Raw genomic sequence first — 20,874 nt, 5'->3', positions numbered from 1 at the left:
ATAAATATCTGACAGCCACACCTATTGTGTAAATCATGACTTAATATAGAGTATGTGAAAATTTGAAATGATAATTTCGTGTAAGCAATAAACCTGACTTTTATACTCGCGTTTGAACGATTTGTGGATGAGAGTATAACTTTCCTGACGATATTTAAAAGCAACAGTGACTGAATAATAACTGTCTAACTCGGTGGTTTTTCGCATATTTAGATGAGTGTGTTAAAATGTGTTAACATAAAAGCGACTTTCGCAGTAATCCGTTCATATTTTCTACTGGAGTGCGGAGGTTTCTCTTTCCGCAGACGCTCACTGACTAGCAGATTACAGCCGTTGGGGTTACCGTGGCGACGATCGTCTTAAGGAAAATGCTGCAACCTGATTGGCTGAAAGCTTAGAGCACAAAGTCCCTCGTGCAGGTATCTGAGAGCTGCTCACTCACTACTGTCTGCAGTCACACACGAGGCAGAGGATGGATAAGTGACCACAACACGGACGTTACAAAGGTAAGTGGACGAAAAAAAGACGTTAGGTCAGAACTATATGGAGTTTCTGAGCGTATTTAAAATATAAAAAGTTATTTATCCGTTTTTTATTAGTTTTGAAAACGATTTCGTCTTGTGTTTGCAAAATAGCTAATATGAATGCTAAAACGTAGTAAATATTAGCATAAACTTTCGATGAAATATGGATTGTTTAATGTATTTGCTGTTGATTATGATAATTTATTAAATTATATGTTCAAAATTGCAAAAAATAAATTTATAAATGTAGTCCTGCATTTTCTAACCAACTTAATAACTTTTAAATATAATTTTGGCATTATTTAGTGAGATTTTTTATTTGTCACAAACTAGTCCAAGCTTTCTTTTTTTATGTTTTACACAACAACTGATGATGAATATGTTTTTTATTTCTTTAAAGAGACTGTATTTAGGGCAGACGCTCTCACTTTTATTGGACATAGCGCTCCACATATTTTAACTAGGAGGAATTTTAATGCAAAAGGTTAATGACCATGGGTTCAGGGATAAAAAAAAAAAAGGTGTTATCCAAAATTGCATAATCCCAATCCAAGTCTCCACTAAAGACAATAAAACTTTGTCCAGTTTTTCTTTTATAACCACAATCAAAACAAAAAAGCCACCGAGTCATTGGATCACAGATTACAGTTAGACATAGCAGTCACATTTATTGCTTTCACCTCTGAATCAGACAGTTTCACTGGCTGGTTTGCTCCTGTGTAGATAGGTGTATCTATGTAAAGATAACATTGTAATGTGTTTTCAGTGACGGTTGAGATGTCCTTTCACTTCAAACCGTCTATAGGCTTAATGAGTAACTGCTGTGCCAAAAGTCTGAGGGTTTTCTAAGGATACAGGGTGAAAATGAAAGTCTGTCCATACACGTTACAATGCATAGGATAGATAATGCTTCAGAAAGATGTTTCATGACAAAAAAAAGTATATTTAAAATTTGAAATACTAAACTCTCTAAGTTTTCACTGCACCTGTTTTCTATTTGCATGCAACCAACCCAGATTGTGTCACATAAAAACACAATAAAAGTTATCTCTGAGATTCCTTTCTTCGGACTAACATGCTGACCTTCATGTGGTTTTTTACAGCTGGAGACGTTTCCATGTTGGTCAGGTGATACGGGCTCTAAGATTTGACAGGGATGGAGTATGAACAGTGAACAGGAGTGCTTTTGTGCCTCTCTGGCTCTTTTTCTCTGCCCTCACCTCTCAGGTGTTGAGACTCCTCTAAAAGGGACTTTCTTTTCAGTTTAGCAAGACAGACGTTTCTTTATGCTGAAACTCATGCTGTGTTTCTACAATTACAGTGGAAAAGTATGGAGGTTTCACGCTCTAAAATGTGTTTGTTCTGGTAGATGTCTCATGCCTGGCTAGCTTTTAAACAACGTAACACCACGAGGTGATTTTTATCCAACTTTTTTTGCTATCAAAATATCCTCCTAAAGTTAATTTCAGTAAAAGAACATACACTCATTTGCATCGTCCTTAAATTACACTGCTACTGTAGGACAACGTGGTTAAACTGGATATCACATAGCTTTCAGGAGATCATTCCTGCTGCCCTCCACTCCCTCTGAAACTGATCCGGTTGAGAAGATTAGGAGTGCTATGTGTGCTGTAATCTGAGTCACATGTAGTGAAGAGACAAGGTAGATATCTGTTAGTAAAAAGCTAAGCTATGACAGATTGTCATTTTCCAAGAGTGAGAAGCTGGTTGGCATGTAAAACACACCACAGGTTCATAGGATGCTACACGTGAGAAACTAGCCTGAGAAGTCATACATTGTCTGTTTAAAGTGGCACTAAATACATACTGTGGACTATTTAAAGATCATACATGAATCTTTCTGATGGATTCATTACAAAAACAGAAAATTAGCTCTGCTACCAAAGTAGTAACCCCAGTTTCATTTTTTAAACCTAATTTTTGCCTTCTAATGCACCAAAAACTATGTGACTACTGCAAAAAATTTAAGGTTTAACTTAATTGGACACTAATGGGAGCAATAAAATGAGTGAAAAGTGATGAATATACATTTCCCTCAGCTCATTCTCATTCATTCGTTCGTTTTAACACACTGAAAGATTAAAGCTGAAAAGGTCAGCTGTTGTAAACAAGCCGGCTTCAGAGAATTAGACCAGCATGAAGAGGACACTCAATTAAAAACCTTTCCTTTCAAGTGTTTCTGAACTGTACAATCGCCAAAAAATAAATAAATCAATATATGCACCAGATAACAACAAGTAATAAGAGAATAAGGTTTCGATTATTAAAAGTTAAGGTCTTCATTTAAAATTTTACAAGGGGTTTCTCTGTATTATTTTCTCTTAATCACTTCAGGAAAGTCAATAGAAAGAGTTTTCTTCCAGGTACTTTCTGTACCATAATATAGAAAGGCTGTTAATAGAGGTTAAAAAGGCCTTAAAATGCATTGACATAAAAATAAAAGCATGTCATGCTTAGGGATGGGTACCTTTCACATTTGAAACGATACGGTACCGATACCCGGTACTTGGCAATCGGTACCGGTACTTAATGGTACCAATTTTCGGTACTTTTTTTTTGTTTATGTGGCAAAAAATATTGATTTGTTTAATAATAAAATGTATATTTTTTCAACTCAACATTTTTATTCTTCAATATGTAATCTTGCAATGCTGTGTTCATGTCAATCTTGGAAAATCGCCTACTCTTCCACTTCCTCACAGTCACAAGGATGCATTCAGGTACCTAAACATGGTTCCTTTTGATTCCATGTGAATCGGTACCTGGTACTTTTGACAGAATTTGGTCGGCACCTATAAAAGTACCTAATTCAGTACCCATCCCTAGTCATGCTGTCTAAAGGTAGGTTTTTACTTCTCCCACTCTACACTGCCAAACCACAGTGTTAAGTCATGTCTAATAATGTTACAGTGGCCAAAGCTCCATTTTAATCCTTGGTTGACATAACTGGGTTATCTTTGTGTGTTGGAAAGAGTTGGTTTGTAATCCTGAGCTAATAGTAAACACAGATGAGCCTGATCTGGATCTGCCCAGTCCCCCCAGTGGGGTGCCGTTCAAAAACAACTCATCGGTAACCAAGCTGACTTGACTTCAAGCCATGTGTTAGGCAATGACTGTTATTGTTTTCTAGTTTATTACTACAATGTAGTTTGTTGGGTTTTTGCACATCCCTTACCACCGCCTTGTGTTACCGTCTTCTTAACGTATGCAGGAGCTTCCAATGGGAGACAAAGAGTATCCAGTTTCCAAAGAAACTAGGTCATGTGTACATGTGGTCAAGGAGGTCATGTGTGCATCTTTTGATGGCTCTTGCATGGACTTGTTCTTTTTTTATAATGTGGAAATGTTCCAGCTTGTTACAAAACAATCAACCAGTCACCAAGTTTTTTATTTGCATAGCACTAATTCAGAACAGGTGAGACTCAGGGCAACAATAGCTGAGTAACAATTAGCAATGCACATGTTGCATGTTTCCACGCACTGACAGGACTACAATCAGTGAATGTCTGGAAAGTTGACCATCTAAAATCCAGATCCAAAAACAAAGCAGTTACTATGTGATCTTGTCGCTAGTTTCTCTTGAGAAGTTTTAGAGTTATGATCTGAATCTTAACTCTGTTTGTATTTTTGTTTCACAGAGTGGATTGAAGCAGTTTGTGCCCTTAACTTTGGACAAGTAGCACCCAAAGATGCCTAAAAGTGACACCTGGCCAGGTGGCGTTGGATTAGAGAAAATGACTGGCATGGACAGTGCCGGAAGCTGTGACAGCGTCGTCAGCGCCAACTCTGGCTACGTAAGTATCTGTCCCCTCATTGTCTCCTTTGTGACATCTCATTTCAGCCTCTTCTTTTAAAAGAAAGCTTCCTTTCTCTTTTCCAGAGTGACGACAGTATGGAGCACCTGTCTGCCGAAGAGAAAGCCTGTCTCATGTTTTTGGAGGAGACTATTGAGTCTTTAGACACGGAGGAGGACAGCGGACTGTCCAACGATGAACCGGACCAATTGCCCAGTCCTGGTAACCTTGCTACCAAATTGGCCGACCTTTCAGCCTCCATGAGCAAAAGCAAGCTCACCAGTGAGTGGAATAAGCTCAATAATATAGTCAACTGAATACTTTGCAGGGAGATACAAGAATGTTTGCTTCTTTGTCTTTCAGATTCACCTACGCTCACCTCTACAGACAGCAAAAAGGGAAACTGTGACGTCAAGATGAAGCAAAGCTACCTTGTCCCCACACCTCTTGTAATGGCAAGCAGCTCTCCGTGTACTGAGCGCAGGGTTAATCCAGATGTCCCCACCGACAAAAACCTCACCTCTAAATCTCAGGTCACACCTTCCGGAAAAGAACTTGGTCACAAAGTCATCCAGAAGCCTGTTGCGCCACATGTACCTTTGGAAGTGAATGTCGTGATTTCTCCTCCCAACAAGTCCAAGGACTTCCCAGTTAAGACACCAGAAGCTCCTTTACCTCGGGGGCCTTTGTCCTACGAGGCACTTTTCTACCTTCGAAGGAGCGCCTCAACAAAGAAGACACCTTTATGTCCCACAATCGATCATACAATTGAATCAGACAAGCAATGCCCAGTCAAAGCAGAAGACCAAAATCTTGCAAATCCTCCAAAGTCCGTCAGATTTCACCCAGAGGTTTCCATCTCTAAGGCAAGCCCTCCAGAAGTGGCCCCCAAACCCAAAAGGATTCCAGTCAACATTACAAAACAAAAACATGAGCCCATAAAAGACTTGTCGTACAACATCAAGCATGCAACAGATCCCAAGGTGGTGAGAATGGAGGCTTTGCAGAAACTGGGCCTACTACAGGACCAAGAGCCAGAACATACCAGAGTAGCATCTCTAGCTCCCCCTAAAGCGTTTTCTTCTCTAGACCACACATCTAATGGATTTACAAGAGGTCCATCCCCATCAAGGAGCCCATCATTTACTCATTCTCAGATGCATGTAGAGCCCAAGACCAAGCCTCTCCAGAGCAGTGCCAGCTTCCATCACTACTCCAGAAGTGACCAACAGCCTGTGTTTGTCCCAAATCCAACTCAATCCAATGGAGTAGGGACAGCTGGCCTGGTGCGCTCTAATACGCTGGGCAACCACAGGAATGTGGGGAACTGTCCTGAACTGCAACACAACGTGGCTAAAAAGCCTGTGAGCACCCCTGCAGCTCAACCAGTGCCCCACAAAGCCCCAAACACAGTCCCGTACACGGTGATGGTGGTGCCTGGGATGGGCGCTGATCGGAGGGAAGCCCTCAGAAAGCTGGGACTGCTCAAAGTGTAAACAGACAAACAGCAGAGGTCTGCCTGCTCAGGAGGAGCTTAAGAGAACCATCAGATTAAGAGTCAAGGTATTAAGGGGGATCTTGGCACTCTGCACTTTGGTCAACTGAAATAGAAGTCAATGATGACGGACTGAACAGTACTTGTAATGTAGGCTGTGATCACATGAGGGCAAGTTTCCCAACCACCGCCGACTTTGTTGTTCTGAAGTATCTGAAAAGGAACTTTGCATGTTTGAAACCCCTGATCATACAACAAAAAGGCATCTAGTCAGAATCTAACGTTCTCACAACAAAGTTTTACGACCGACTAAGCTGGACATGACCTTCCTGTTGCAAGAAAATGGTTTTGATTTTTAAAACTTTGCTCTGAGTAAAAACGGTGGATTTTTCATGCAGTCAACAGAGGGAGCTACAAGTGTTTTGGTTTCAATTTTGAACACTCATATTATACAACTGTCAATGCAGGATAAGGAAAAGGTATTGTAATCATATAATTTAGTGTCTGGGAACAATACAAAGTTTTCAGAACTCTAAGCGAAGCTAGAGTTACCCTGAGACTCAAGGCCTTTGCACACTGAGTCCATTATTGACAGATGCATTGTTGTATCTGTAATAAAAAAAAAAGAAGTAAGGCAAAGACACCTTGCATGCTAAATCTGATGCGTTCATTTTCTTTAATGTCAAAAATTTGCAGTACAAGAAAAAAATGGAATTGTTTGACATTGTGTGACATTGTTTGTGTGGTTCTTTCACTGCTTGAGAAAAGAAAAAGAAAACACAGGGCTTATAACTGCTGGTAAAGGGGGTTAAAGGGGTTTCCACCAAGTATGGACCAGTACAGTTTACAGGTTGAATCGGTAAAGCCTGATCCTGTTGGTGTTTCCATAGCCAACCGTGCTCTTCTTGGTAGGCGGCGTGCTGGTAAGCCGAATGCCTGTAGCCACATCAATTATGCAAAGCGTAACTCCCTAACAGCATAACATAGAGTACTCCGCTAATAAATCCAACAATGAAGAAAAACACGACACAGTATCCAAAGAGCAAGGATGGAAGACATCCAGCAATTCGTCCTCTCTGTGATTGGCATGAAGCTCTTTGATACAAAGTGCAATCAAGCTTTTTTCAGAGAAGACTGTGTGCTAGCAGGAGAAATGTAGCCACTGTCGGGTTAGGTGACGATTCTTTTGACCAATCAACGGTCTGCAGTGTTGTAGCTCCACCTTCCGAGCGCAGATCGGTTCAGTCTGGCACCCATACAGAAAGGTCCCAAAAAAGTGGGACGGCTCGTCTCGGTTATTTGGGAATCTGTCCCTGGATAAGTCCGTGGAAACACCTAAAAGTGCAACCTGTACCTAGACGAACTGGTCTGCTTGGTGGGAACACGGTTAACTAGTGGGATAGTTCATCTCGGGTATTTGGGAATGTGTCCCATGATTAGTCAATGGAAATGCCACAAAATGTGGAAAAAAAATCGAACCTGTTTTGAAAACAATTATGGTGGACTAAAGTCTTGGCATGGGCTTGCAAACATGATTGACATAACATAAGATTGAGTTTCTTTTTAACGTGCATTGATTTCAGATGAAAAAAAAAAACAGACTCAATGTACAAAGGCCATTAGACCCTGGGAGTAAGAGTAGCAAGGTGGCATCTAGCACTAGGTTGGCAGCTGCATGTGTAAAGCAAAATGCTTATATTGATTAACAAAATCTTGAAATGCTATCTTATGATAACTGGTAGATTGCAGCTAACGTGTTTCACTTCTTTTGCTCTCCACTTGGATGTTTTACTAGCACACAGCCAAAGCTTGCCTAAACACTTTCTGTTGTTAATAACTGGACAAGTAGACACCACAAAAATATACTTTATCTGCACTGTAAATAACAATCTGCTCCACAGCACTTCTGCTTAAAGATGTCAATCAGCTTCATATGTTTAGACTGTTCTCAAACATGAACTCTGGTCCCAGGTAATGTCCGGACAAGCACTTTCACACATGAAACTCACAGCAGGGATTATCTGTGTACTACGTGATTTAATCTCCGGTTTGGTTTGGGTGCAAGGTGGTGTCATGGAGGGAAAGTAGGAGGAGATTTAATCTCGCAGGGGAAGCTCGGGACACTTACCTGCTAACCAGCACACTTTGTACTAAGGGGACAGTGTAGATATTTGATAATTCAGACATTTCCAAAGCAAAAAAGGGCTCAACTATTTTTAATTGTTTGATTGTCATGATTCACAAATGTGCCTATGGTTGAAACGTTGAGTAAATATCTTGTAATCAATCCTTAAAAATGAAGAAAAGTAAACACAGAGTGTAATTCTTGTACTTTTAGAGGTTTTACATGATTTTGCTGTTTTCTAATCTGGCGTAGTCAGAGCAGTCACTTGTTGAGATCTGTCTGATTGAGTTTCTGTTATTCTTTAAGAGGTAAAAATGGTTGGGGTCGTTTGAAAATGTGTGAAAAATGCCGTCAGTGTCTAAAGCTTGTGATGATCTTACAGAATTAAGCAACTAATTTTTACTGATGTATGATTTACTGAAACAAACAAGAAATAAACAAAGCTGGGTGTCGTATGTGTAGCATATTGTTCTGACTACACTGTAAATATTTCTTTGCTATGTTTCTTAAAACTTTGTATGAACTGTCTGATTTATTTCTTTTTTTAAGATCTTTTTTTGGCCTTTTTATTCATTTAATTGGATAGTAGAGAAGACAGTGGATAGAGAAGTAACTGCCTGTTACATGTCTGCTTAATCCAACACTCCGCCTGCAGAAAGACTCCTGAGTCGCTCATCTTACAAACCACTCCAGCGATGAGAAAACCTGCTCAGCACTTCTTCCATTATCAGATTATCTTGAGGCCAGCCTCCGTGTGAACTCCGCTGAGCTATGCTTTCCTTTCTGTTTCCTCCACAACCCCTTTACATGCAAGACTTCTAATTCCTCTCAGTGCCTCATCCGAACCACCGGGCGTCATTATGCAACGTGTGCATGTTGGGGTAACCAAATTAGTGCGTTGCTGATTACTGTAAGAGAGGATTACAGTTGCCCAACGTAGTGTTTGTTGTCTCCTGATGAAGCAAAGAGCCTGGGTAATGGGCCGGTGTCTGTGGACGGGCGAATGAAGGGTGTCGTGTTTGAAACTGACACGGCTCTCTGCTGGTCGAGTAATGATGAAGAATGGATGAAGAAATCAGGCCATAGCCAAGTTTGGAAATATGATACTCAGATGGAAAGGATTGAGTTTATCAAAACAGCAGTGACTGAAAAATGAAACCTATTGAAATTAACAAAAGATCAGTCTCATGTCCTAAAGATTTGTTCATAGCTCTATTAAACAGTCGTGGCTCAAAGTAAACGCAGTAAAACCCACAGTGATGACCCCAGAGGTCACGAGTAACACGAGATAACTGCTGAATACCTGTCAACACTGCTGCCTAGACAACGGCTCCCCTGACCTCTTTGTGCATGATTAGTTTGCACAGTTTGTTGTGTTTCGGAGCAACAAATTGCTCCGCCATGAGATCATATTTCACTTCCAACGAGACAGATTTTAATTCTCGACTGTGGGGTAAAAGTAAGAAAAGAAGTGGATGAAAAATGTGATCTTTTTTATTTAGCAGCAGGTAGATTTTTTTAAATGCTACACAATCAGCAGCTCAAAGCTGAACATGTTGAGAGTTGAATATTGACGTAGCCAGACGGTGCAGGAATCACACATTTTAACAGTGTTTTAGGTAGCTTCATACTGTAGGTAGCATGTTTGATTGTTCAGAAACACAGCAGGACTCATAGAAGGTGCAGTGTTTAAACAGGTAGTAATAAAAGCAATGCAATAAAAAACATGTCCAGCTGAGCCCTATGTGATCAACAAGGGTTTATAAAATCCTTCAAGTCGACGCTTACAGTCAGATTTGTTGGAGTACATACTGAAGTTTCAGTTTCCTTCACTGTTCATGTGAGTTTTGTGTTTCTTACGCTTCACCTTACCGCTGATGCCCAACGATTCGAGACGGAAAGGCCGCGGTAGGACGGAGTCAGAGCTGACAGGTGAGCTCATAGTGGAGCCACTCACAGTGAGGTGGGCTGCTCCGTTAACCAGGGGAGGGGAGCGGATGGCTGCAGGAGGAGAGGAGACAGGACGTCATGTCTAAACCCATTTTACACTGCAAAAAACAGACATTTCACTTAGTGTTTTGTCTTATTTTCAGTGGAAAATGCCTTTTTAGACTTAATATGAACCACATTCACCTGACCAGTCCAGAAAAATGTCTTATTTCAAGTTATTTAAGAAAAAATGAGGTCTGAATTGCTTGCAACAGCAAAAAAAACTGCCAATGGAACAAAAGGAAAGTTACTGGTAATAAGACATTATTCTAATTTTAAACAAATTTTCGCATTTCTTGTTCCATTGGCAGATTTTTTTTACTTGTAATAAGCAATCTGGACCTCATTTTTGCCTTTAAAAAAATAAAAATTAATTGATAAGACTTCAGTTTTTTTGCAGTTTAAAATCTGTACATTTCTCTTTTAAATAGAAACACAAAACATTTGCAAAACAAACAAAACAAACTGCAAGCAGGAACTTAAAATATTTTGATGTTTTAAATTTGAGGGTGTTGAAGGGCAGTGTTTTTGTGTGATTGCATGTGTTTTAAAATATATGACTGTGTGTATTGATGTGTGTCCATGTGTGTCTGTACATTTATATATGGGGTATTTGATATCAGTTTATGCTATTGAGTTATACATCCAAGACAGGAGGAGAGGAAAAAAGACACAGGGGAGCATATATGGATGCAGGATATAGTTTTCCATTTTCCCTCTATTTTAATGTTGTTGTTTTTGCTTTTTGTTGTTTATTACCTTCACCAACAAGGTTATGTTTCTGTGAGAGTTTATCTGTTTGTTTGTGAAGAGCACAACACAAAAAACTATCCCATGGATCTTGATGAAATTTTAAGGACGTATGGAAAATGGGGTAAGGAAGAATTGATTAAATTTTGGAGGTGATCCAGATCACCGTCTGGACCCAGGTCTTCTTCAAAGGATTTTTTATCATTGTGAGATAGGGCCGTTTTCACCATATGTGTATATAACTCCATAATAAATGGTTGGATTGCTTTGCAAAACAATACAAGACAAGGTCACCATAATTTCTGACAGATGTAAAAGTATGATCCAGATTCTGGCAAAATTCTGGATACTAAGATCTGGAATATGAAATATGTACTGGGTCATCATCATTTTCAACACTGTCAGGAAACAATTTATCGTACAAACCTGCAACTAACGCCAAATTGTAGCAGACAGTCTGCTGAAATGAATATAAAATTAAAGTAGGACTAAAGTGGTGACAATAACAATATGCTATTCATAATCCTAAATAACATTTTTTTTTTTACTTGACCAACTAAAAACAACATGTGATATAACCCAGTGGATCATGGTCCAGTCAGCAGGTCTTACCATGAACCTTTGCAGTTTCAGCTCCCAGCAGCTGACTGGCTCTCTTAGACTTGAAGTAACTGCTGGCGATGTTTTCACTGTCACTACGGCTCAGCATCTCCTTATACCTGTCCTCCTCCACCTGGATAAAAAAATACAGAGAGTGTTAAGGAGCAGTGCCAGTGTTTCTGTGTGTGAGTAAATATGTATTTAACTTAAACAAACCACAACTGGCTCTGCAGTCTCAGCAGCTGAACCTCTGCGAGCAGCAGGTTTTGGTGCCACGGCTGGAAAAAGATAAAGATCATATTTAAAGACTCTGCAAACACATGTGGTCTCCATCCATAAATGTAGCCCTCTCACCTGAGGGCAGCACAGTTTTCTGCACCGTCACATCAGGTAGCCTCCAGGTGGCGCTTTCCTCATCCCACACAGCCTCCTTCTTCAGGCGGTCCAGGTTGCTATAGTTGCAGTCTCGACGCACCAGCGGCACCATTCGCTCCAGCAGGCTCTGCAGTAACTGACCCTCCCTCTCCAGACGCCGGATGGTTGCTAGGTAGTCGTTTCTCTCCACCTCGAACTCTGCCTGCAGGTCACGGATCTCCAGTTTGGCTGCTTTCAGCTGTTATGACAGGTGGACGGTAATATTTGGAAAACTGGATGATAAATTTCTCTCCACAATCTCTGTACCTGCTGTCACTCACCTTTCCCTGCACTTTGATCAGCATCTGGCTTTTGGCGTGGACCTCCTCCTGGATGGAGTTGTAGACGTTGAGCAGGACGTTTTCACTTTCCTCGCTGTTCTCCGACAGAGCTTGAATAAGATTAACTTTCCTCTGGTCGGCAAGTTTCTTCCTCTGCCGGTGTCTCTGCTGGAGCTCCTTGTTCCTGACCTGCTCGCCTCCCACCACCTCCTGCTCCAGCTGCTGCAGCCTGCAGAGATGAATGATGGGTGATAGGGGACACCTTGCAATTCAAAACTATGAAGAATTAACCATGTACAAGCGGATAACTTTTCGCAACATTTTTAAAACGTGACATTTTATTTTTGCTAAGTAACAAATTTTGGTAGATAATGATCATTATTGTGCTATACAAACAGTTTTTTCCCTTCTACTGATGTAAGTCTCTTTCATTTCTTTTTCTTTTAATTGACCTTTGTTTAACCAGGTTGATCCCACTTAGACTAAAAACCTCCTTTTCAAGGAAGCAGCAGCAAAAACACAAAGTTACAGACAGGAAGCACAAAAGAGACAAAGCACAGTAAATAAAACACAAGACAACAGATTAAAATCACGTTCCAGGAAACAACTGTTCAAACAATCAAGCTAAAACACCAATATCTTATAGAACCAGCCTCCATGTCTTTCATTTTGGGTTTAAAAACATTAAAGACACCAGCTCCTTGAGCTTTAAGTCGTTCTGCAGCTGGTTCCTTTTCCCACTTTCTGTGTACCAATGTGTGAGCTTCAGGATCGCCAAAGCAGGCCATCCGACCCGAAGGTACAACTCACAATGATATTTTCCCATAAAACGCACATCACATGAGTCAGAGAGAAACATTTCGCCCTCTGCTGGAGAAAAAGTGGTAACTTTTCCCAATCCAGTTTAAAAACAGACTGAAATGAAGAATTTGAAAAAACAAAAACCACAAAAACCTTTTTTTTTCTTTTTTTTTTAAACCAAAAAAATTCAATTTTGATATTGGCAAACAAAAAGTCCCTATATATCGATTTTTGATTTTTCCTCCCACCCCTTGTAGGCTGTATCAGCCATATGGAGACACTGTGCAGAGGACAACACGTAGAACAGATCTCCATAATCTAAAACAGGTAAAAAGTTTGCAGCAATAAACTGTTTTTTTTTACATTAAAAGAAAAACACAACTTGTGTCTGAAGTGAAAACCCAGTTTTAGCCTCAGCTATTTCACAAGACACACCACATGTGATTTAACATTCTACAAATCATCAATCAATATACCAAGGTATTTGTAAAGGTGTACAACCTCAATCTGCTTTCCATCAACAGCACACAGCACAGGAACATTAAGAGACCTGTTTTTAGATCTGGTTAAAGTTTCTGTAGTAAGCTAAAATAATCTTAAAGTGAGCATGACATTTAAAAAAAACCTTGAAAGCCAATAACAAGAGCAGAATGAGCTGTTTGGCATTGGCAGAGAAGATTTGGCAAATTTTTCATGGGGACAACCCACATCTTCAGCTCTGCTTCTCATCCTATGAGTGCATGTTCCTCACAAACGTGGCTCCATTTAAACAGGTTTTTTAACAGTAGAAGATTTATCACCAAGAAGCATTGTTTCAACAAAAAAATAATCTGCCCATCACAAATTTAATCACTTTTCAGAAACTATGGAAATGTGTTCTCACAAACCTTTCCAGGACGTGTTTCTGGTCCAGAGATTCTGTCGAAGGGACTTCAGTTGAGTCACTGGGTCTGTTTGTGTCTGGATGCTTCTGGATGCTGACTGCTGCTGAAGGTACAACCTGCTGGTTTACCAACATGAAGAAAGAAAAAAATGTTATAGTTGTGTTAAATTATGTATTTTGATTCAAGGCATGTTTTGAAATATGAGCTGATTGTACAAACTACCTCAGCGAGGACGGCCTCTACAGCAGCGCTTCTCTCAGCCTCTTGTGTCACAGATGCTGGGAAACAAGTCAATCAGGAAGAGAGTTAGTACATAGGAAATAGAAATAACCAAACTGCCTTCACAGAACAACCTTCCAGGTGTTCATTTTTTGGAGGAAGAGTTGTTTTGATCATGCTTTCCAACAGGCTGAAGTCTTTACATTGTTCTTTTCTTGGTGCTGCTGGTTTTCCATTCTTTAGCACAGAGCTCCCCCTGCTGGCCTTGATCCTCTCCAGGCTGCTCAGCTTGGACTCATAGGAGGAGCGCAGGGCAGCAATGTCCTCCTGCAGCTTGGCCTTGGATTCCTGCTCTGCATTGTACTCAGCCTGCAGCTTGGCCAGCCTCTCCTCGTACTCCTGCGGAGGGAGCAGAACACAGAGGTGTAAATCAGCTACTTCCTGTACACTGTGTGGAGATGTGGAGTGATATACGGGTGTGGGAAAAGCCTTTAGTTGCCTCTTTAATCTTCTCCTTTTCTGTTTCTGATGTGCTGGACTGTGGTCTCGAAGGAGCTGTGGAGGATTTCTCACAAGACTGACCGGCCAGAAGAGCTGCATGATGATAAAATGAAAACAGAATAAAGATGGAGCTGTTTAATGCTAGAGAATCCAGATAAAAAGGAAGTTGAAGATAAGAATTTCAACTTGCATTCGAGACCAGCAGTGCCCAGCTGTCCTGAGACGAGGGCTCGCAGCTTTTTAATCTCCTCCTGATATTCTCTGAGCAGAGCGTCCTTGGGGTCCTCATTGATGCGAGGTCTGTTCTGGATGCTCTTGGCTCGGTTCGCATAGCGCAGTGTGCTCAGACTCTCTTCGTAGTTGTTGTCAGCAGGTGACAGACAGGCGATCATCAGCGTGCGAGTGTTCCCTCCCAGAGAGTCCTGCAGGAGCCGGGTCAGCTTTGAATCCCGGTAGGGGATGTATTTGGAGCGTCCGTCCACAAGTGCAGAGATGACGTTCCCCAGGGCGGAGAGGGAGAGGTTGATCTTGGTGGCTTCGCGGAGTCGCTCACCTGTGGCACCAGTTTTAGACTGGCGCTCACTTCCTGCCAGGTCAACGAGGTTGAGCTTTCCAGCTCGTATGTGGTCCTGGCCGACCGAATCTGAGAATGTAGAGCATCATAATTACAATTCACTCACTGCCCACTTGATTAGGCACACCTGTCCAACTGCTCGTTAACACAAATTTCTAATCAGCCAATCACATGGCAGCAACTCATTTAGGCATGTAGACATGGTGAAGTCGATCTGCTGCAGTTCAAAGCGAGCATCAGAATGGGGAAGAAAGGTGATTTAAGGGACTTTGAACGTGGCATGGTTGTTGGTCTGAGTATTTCAGAAACTGCTGATCTACTGGGATTTTAACCCACAACCATCTCTAGGGTTTACAGAGAATGGTCCCAAAAAGAGAAAATATCCAGTGAGCAGCAGTTCTGTGGGACAAAATGCCTTGTTGATGCCAGAGGTCAGAGGAGACTGGACAGACTGGTTGGAGCTGATAGAAAGGCAACAGTAACTCAAATAACCACTGGTTACAACCGAGGTCTGCAGAAGAGCATCTCTGAACACACAACACGTCCAACCTTGAGGCAGATGGGCTACAGCAGCAGAAGACCACACCGGGTGACCCTCCTGTCAGCTAAGAACAGGAAACTGAGGCTACAATTCACACAGCAACACCAAAACTGGACAATAGAAGATTGGAAAAACGTTGCCTGGTCTGATGAGTCTGGATTTCTGCTCCACATTCAGATGGTAGGGTCAGAATTTGGCCTCAACAACATGAAAGCATGGATCCATCCTGCCTTGTATCAACGGTTCAGGCTGCTGCTGCTGGTGTAATGGTGTGGGGGATATTTTCTTGGCACACTTTGGGCCCCTTAGTACCAACTGAGCATGGTTTAAAGTCCACAGCCTACCTGAGTATTGTTGCTGACCATGTCCATCCCTTTATGAGCACAGTGTACCCATCTTCTGATGGCTACTTCCAGCAGGATAACGCTCCATGTCATAAAGCTGGAATCATCTCAGACTGCTTTCTTCAACATGACAATGAGTTCCCTGTACTCAAATGTCCTCCACAGTCCCCAGATCTCAATCCAATAGAGCACCTTTGGGATGTGGTGGAACGGGAGATTCTCATCATGGATGTTCAGACGACAAATCTGCAGCAACTGTGTGATGCTATCATGTCAATATGGACCAAACTCTCTGAGGAATGTTTCCAGGATCTTGTTGAATCTATGCCACCAAGGATTAAGGCAGTTCTGAAGGCAAAAGGGGGTCCAACCCGGTACTAGCACGGTCTACCTACTTAAGTGGCTGGTGAGTGTATATCAAATTCACCATGGAGAAGAGGATGGATGGAGCACACACACTCAAAATATTACAATCAAAACACTGTTAAAACTCTTTACATGTTCCTACATGCACAGGCTTATGCAAACCATTTACTTCACATACTGAATATGTGTTTCAGCTTGTTTCAGGTATTTTATCAAGGAAGTGTGTGTGGTTGGTGTGTATGCGTGTGTTTACCTGTGCTGCAGATCTCCAGGTGGATGGTGAAGATGGAGTGTGAGCGCGAGGAGTCTTTGTTCATCAGCGTGTAGCCCACTGCCCGATTCCTCCAGCCCTGCTCGATGATCCTCTCACACTCGCCCACGCTGTGCACGGTGTGCATGGAGAGGTCTCGAACATACACCCCACGCTCTGGATGTTCTTTCAGCTAAAGCATTCATTAAACACACACAAACACACAATCCAAGTCTGTCACCTTGTTAAAACACTTTGACCTTCAGGGAATCACACACACCAGTGTGCTCTTAAGTCACCATGGAAACTTTTGCAGTGTTTTCACTGTGGAGGAGTAGTCTGAGGAACAGGTTTTATCATGACTCAGCTTAGAAAACTTTACTGATTACCAAAACAAGTAACAATAGGAACCACAATACAAGAAAAACAGGAGATGTGAGAGCATATCCTTCAGTATTTCAATGATGACATGAGGTGTGTAGAAAACACATAGATTCATGGTATCTCTTCCATCTGCTGATTTTAACTGTACACAGAATACCTGTGTTTACACTGCAAAAAAAAATGAAATCTTATCAAGTGTTTACAACTTATTTTAAGTAAAAATTTTCTTGTTATACTATATATGAGTAGGGATGGGTACCTTTCACATTTGAAACAATATAGTACCGATGCTCGGTACCTGGTAATGGGTACCAGTACTCAATGGTACCAATTTCTGGCACTTTTTGTGTTCATGTGGTAAAAAATATCAATTCAATAAATGTAATAATGATAATAAAATCTCAAATTTCTTTAATTTAACACATTTATTCTACAATAAATTACCTTGCAGTGAACTGGTACACAGTACTTTTGACGGAATTCATCCAGTACCTAAAAAAGTGCCTAATTCTGTACTCATCCAGGATGACACACATTCAAAGTATCAGTCCAGAAAAAATGTCTTGTTAATTATTTAAAGACAAAAATGAGGTCTAAATTGCTTCTAACAAGTATAAATCTGCCAATGGAACAAGAATAATTTGCTCTAAAATTTGCTTTAAACTAGAATAATGTCTTAATACAAGTAACTTTTCTCTTGTTATATTGGCAGATATTTTTTTTAACTTGTTACAAGCAACTCAGACCTCAATTTTGTCTTTAAATAACTTGAGACAACACATTTTTCTGAACTGGTCAGGTGAATGTGGCTCATATTAAGTCTAAAAAGACATTTTCTACTTAAAATAAGACAAAAGCACTTGATAAGATCATATCAGATAAAATCCCACAAACCTGTTCCTCGTTTTAATTCGGCACAAATTTGTGAGGGTAACTAATTTCAAGCTCAAGCTTCAACTGACAGACAAATATGTAAAACACGGATTAAAAGAACAGACTTCTGTTCAACAGACAAAAAGTGCATATACTGAAGTAAATATTAATAATAATAATAATCCTAAATAACGTTGTGTTTTTACTTGAACAAAAATACACCATATATACATGGATTTAATACTACATTTGTGAATATATGCATTAAAATTGTTTTTGATTTTTTTATTTCTCACCAAAATATTTCATATTTTTGCCATCTTTTTAATTGCAGTGCACAGCTCTTGGCAAGTCAAACAATGTGCCGGCCCTTAAGTGCCCACCATAAGGAAATATCAGCTCTGAAAAACACATGTCAATCATGATTTTTTGTGAGCACTGATCATAACAAAACCAAACATACCTCCAGTCTCTGTTTGGTGTCACTCCCTAAAAGGTCTCGGACTTCTTCGTTGTATATCTCCAGGTAGGAGGCCCTCACCAGGAATTTTGTATTTTCTGCACACTAGCTTGCCCACAAAAACACAAAGATCACATGAATAACTTTCAGTGTTGAAAAAAAAGAAAACTCTAGGGAGATGATGCAGATCATACACTATGATAAAAGAAACAAGGATGAGGAAATCAGGTGTGCCTAATGCTTAAAAAGGGAAATCAAGTGAGCTTGTATATCTTCAACAGGTGGATCCAATAAACAACAGGATTCAGACCTACCTGGATGCTCTCAAATATGTGCTCAAATGCTCGTGGGATAACCCCCCTCTGTGCTGGAGGCTCTGGTACACCCTGCATGGTGAAAGACTTCCCACTTCCTGTTTGTCCATAGGCAAAAATTGTGCCATTGTATCCCTCAGTGACACCCTGTAAAAAACAAAAATACAACTCAAAGCTGCAGCTGACCTTTAAGAGTGACTGACAGCAGACTGATGAGTTAGTAATGAGGTCTGCAGCCTTTAGCAATAAGATATGTGTTGTTGGCCTGGTGTCCAGTGACCTGCTTATGTAATACCTTCATCCCCATACATTTAATGCATAGAGGCACTGTAGGGAAGATTGTCCCAGGAGCTTACCTCAACCAAAGGATAGGCAATCTCATTGTACATCTGCTCAGTGGTTTGATCAATGAAGTAGGTCCCATCAAATGTGAACTGTTTGGCAGGCTCATCCACAGATCCTGGTTTCTCTATGAAGCACTGACACCGGTGCAGGTCCATGGTTAGCACCATCTTAGAGCAGAGATCCTTCTCCCTGTCATTCAGGGGCCTACACCTGACCACCACCTTCACTGACTCCGACCCCATGGCTCAACACTCTCTGCTACAGTTTGTGCGTTAGAAAACACTGAAAATGACAAGAAAACACCATATTTTGCTTTATAAATGCGCGTCTACTGAGCAGTTTGAGAAAAGCATCTTCATTTGCTTACCTTCATACTCCGACCAGCGGCTAACTCTTCACATCCAGGTTTAAACTCCACGGTGAAAAGAGTCAGCTCAAGATTCAAGAAAGCTGAAATAAGTTTTATTTCTTTGGAGGCAAAGATATTTCCCCACACAGTCCTTCTTCTCCTTGTCAGGTATTGCTACGAGTCCTCTGCAGTCTGCTCTCCTTCCCACGGCGTTTCCAAGTTGCCTGGCAACTGTATACAACTGTCGAGGGACCAGGACCACGAACGGCCACTCTCCAGCGGCCATTTTGATAAGGAGTGAGTATCAAAGTTCACGGAAACTTAGAGCTATATAATCACTTATGTGTAAATATTGAAAAATATTTGGCACAAATTTCTTGCTGCCAGATAAAAACCCTCTTCTTTTATTCTCAAAATGTCACATTATTGTCTTTTTGCCAAGCTAATGCTCCATTAGCATAGAATGTGTCACAGCCTATAGATTAAGTAGTTTCTCTAACTCTTAAATTATACCTCAGGTTACACCTTTCCTACTGCTTTTAAATAAGGCTGGTGTCTCTGTCAGTGCACATTGGTATATTATGCCTCAAAAATATTTTTCCTTTTGTCAAAATTACAGCTAAGGTGCTAGCTAAATGTTGAGTAGCATTTGACTACAGCAGCAAATTGACTGCAAAATGATTGAACGAATAATAAAAGGTCATAAAGTTTTTTAAATGTGTAAATATGAAAAATAATTCTGTGTTACAAGTTTGGAGCAGCAAAACGATTCTGCAACTAATCCATTGTAGGAACCATGGATAAGTAGGCCTATAGTAAAAACATTCACAAAAAAATAAAGAAAGAGAAGAAAGAAAAGGAAAGCGGGGAAAAAAGGGCCTCCAAAAATATAAAGTTTTTACTTTGGGTCTGTAAATATGGAAAGATGTTAGAGCACAAAATTAATATCAGTAATATCAACCATAGTTTTGGTTTAATTTTGGTTTACTTGTACTTGTGTATTCTTTACTAGTAAAGCAAGACGCGTCGATAGCACTACTAGTCGACTGAAAAATGTTCACTAGTAGTACTTAAAGATTGTTTTAAGTCTACTAGAACTAGATGGTTTGTTTATAATCCCTCCTACTTCATTTGCATTAGGTCTACTAGTACTACTAGTGGCTCTTTTGGCTTTACTAGTACTACTAGTAGACTACAAACATTCTAATAGTACTATGACACTAGTACTGAGATATTTTGAGTTTACTAGTTGTACTAGTAAACCAAAATTTTGTTTCACTAGTAAAGGTTTTAGGCGCGCTAGTGTGCAAGTAGACCTTACTGGTAAAGCAAAGTCGTCTTCTAACAAACCATTTTGTCTTACCAGTAGTACTAGAACAGCTTCGAGTTTTACCACAAACAGTACTTCAATTTTCTGAAAAAAAGTCTCCTAGTGCACTAGTAAACCAAAATTGAGTACATGTACTCTAAAACTGTGTGCTAGTAGAGCTGTACTGTGGTTGATATCACTGATATCAATTTTATGCTCAAACTACTCTCCCTACATAAACAAAATAACTCATGGGAACATTCACAGCATGGGGAAGATAGGTTTGATTCTGTTCAATAAACCCAACATTAACCCATAGCTTGGTGTACCTAAATGGTAACTTACCAAAGCTGTTTCAGTCATAAAA

At 40.5% G+C, this 20,874-nt stretch overlaps 2 protein-coding genes across 2 annotated transcripts; one reads left to right on the top strand and one right to left on the bottom strand.

The window, feature by feature from the left end:
* Positions 1 to 455: 455 nt before the first annotated feature.
* LOC141795927 (specifically androgen-regulated gene protein) lies at positions 456 to 6,243 on the top strand. The gene is made up of 4 exons (XM_074676709.1): positions 456 to 506; positions 4,184 to 4,339; positions 4,426 to 4,621; positions 4,703 to 6,243. The coding sequence occupies exons 2-4, from the start codon at positions 4,235 to 4,237 to the stop codon at positions 5,833 to 5,835; spliced, it is 1,434 nt and encodes a 477-aa protein (XP_074532810.1). The 5' UTR covers positions 456 to 506; positions 4,184 to 4,234; the 3' UTR covers positions 5,836 to 6,243.
* A 3,198-nt stretch (positions 6,244 to 9,441) lies between these two features.
* On the bottom strand, positions 9,442 to 19,396 carry kif17 (kinesin family member 17). Its single transcript, XM_074671441.1, has 15 exons — positions 19,217 to 19,396; positions 18,861 to 19,131; positions 18,505 to 18,651; positions 18,194 to 18,295; positions 16,477 to 16,666; positions 14,589 to 15,041; positions 14,397 to 14,491; positions 14,101 to 14,296; positions 13,901 to 13,956; positions 13,682 to 13,797; positions 11,994 to 12,222; positions 11,653 to 11,911; positions 11,515 to 11,576; positions 11,311 to 11,431; positions 9,442 to 9,960 (listed from the first exon to the last, which is right to left on the bottom strand). Exons 2-15 carry the CDS (start codon positions 19,089 to 19,091, stop codon positions 9,779 to 9,781), a joined length of 2,439 nt encoding a protein of 812 aa, XP_074527542.1. The 5' UTR covers positions 19,092 to 19,131; positions 19,217 to 19,396; the 3' UTR covers positions 9,442 to 9,778.
* Positions 19,397 to 20,874: the final 1,478 nt, after the last annotated feature.

This window comes from Halichoeres trimaculatus, unplaced genomic scaffold, assembly GCF_033239565.1.
Source record: "Halichoeres trimaculatus isolate MK-OKI-2021-1 unplaced genomic scaffold, fHalTri1.1 fHalTri1_scaffold_1, whole genome shotgun sequence".
NCBI classification, from domain to species: Eukaryota; Metazoa; Chordata; class Actinopteri; order Labriformes; family Labridae; genus Halichoeres; species Halichoeres trimaculatus.
This window is presented reverse-complemented; position numbering and strand designations above follow the sequence as displayed.

Bases quoted from the DNA above. Each gene is read 5' to 3' on its own strand.
- LOC141795927 (XM_074676709.1), top strand. From the start codon at position 4,235: ATGCCTAAAAGTGACACCTGGCCAGGTGGCGTTGGATTAGAGAAAATG. The intron at 4,340-4,425 runs GTAAGTATCTGT...TCTCTTTTCCAG, and splicing joins TCAGCGCCAACTCTGGCTAC to AGTGACGACAGTATGGAGCA. The intron at 4,622-4,702 runs GTGAGTGGAATA...TTTGTCTTTCAG, and splicing joins GAGCAAAAGCAAGCTCACCA to ATTCACCTACGCTCACCTCT.
- kif17 (XM_074671441.1), bottom strand. From the start codon at position 19,091: ATGGGGTCGGAGTCAGTGAAGGTGGTGGTCAGGTGTAGGCCCCTGAAT. The intron at 14,297-14,396 runs GCAACTAAAGGC...CTCCCTCCGCAG, and splicing joins AAAAGGAGAAGATTAAAGAG to GAGTACGAGGAGAGGCTGGC. The intron at 13,798-13,900 runs GTAGTTTGTACA...TTGGTAAACCAG, and splicing joins TAGAGGCCGTCCTCGCTGAG to CAGGTTGTACCTTCAGCAGC.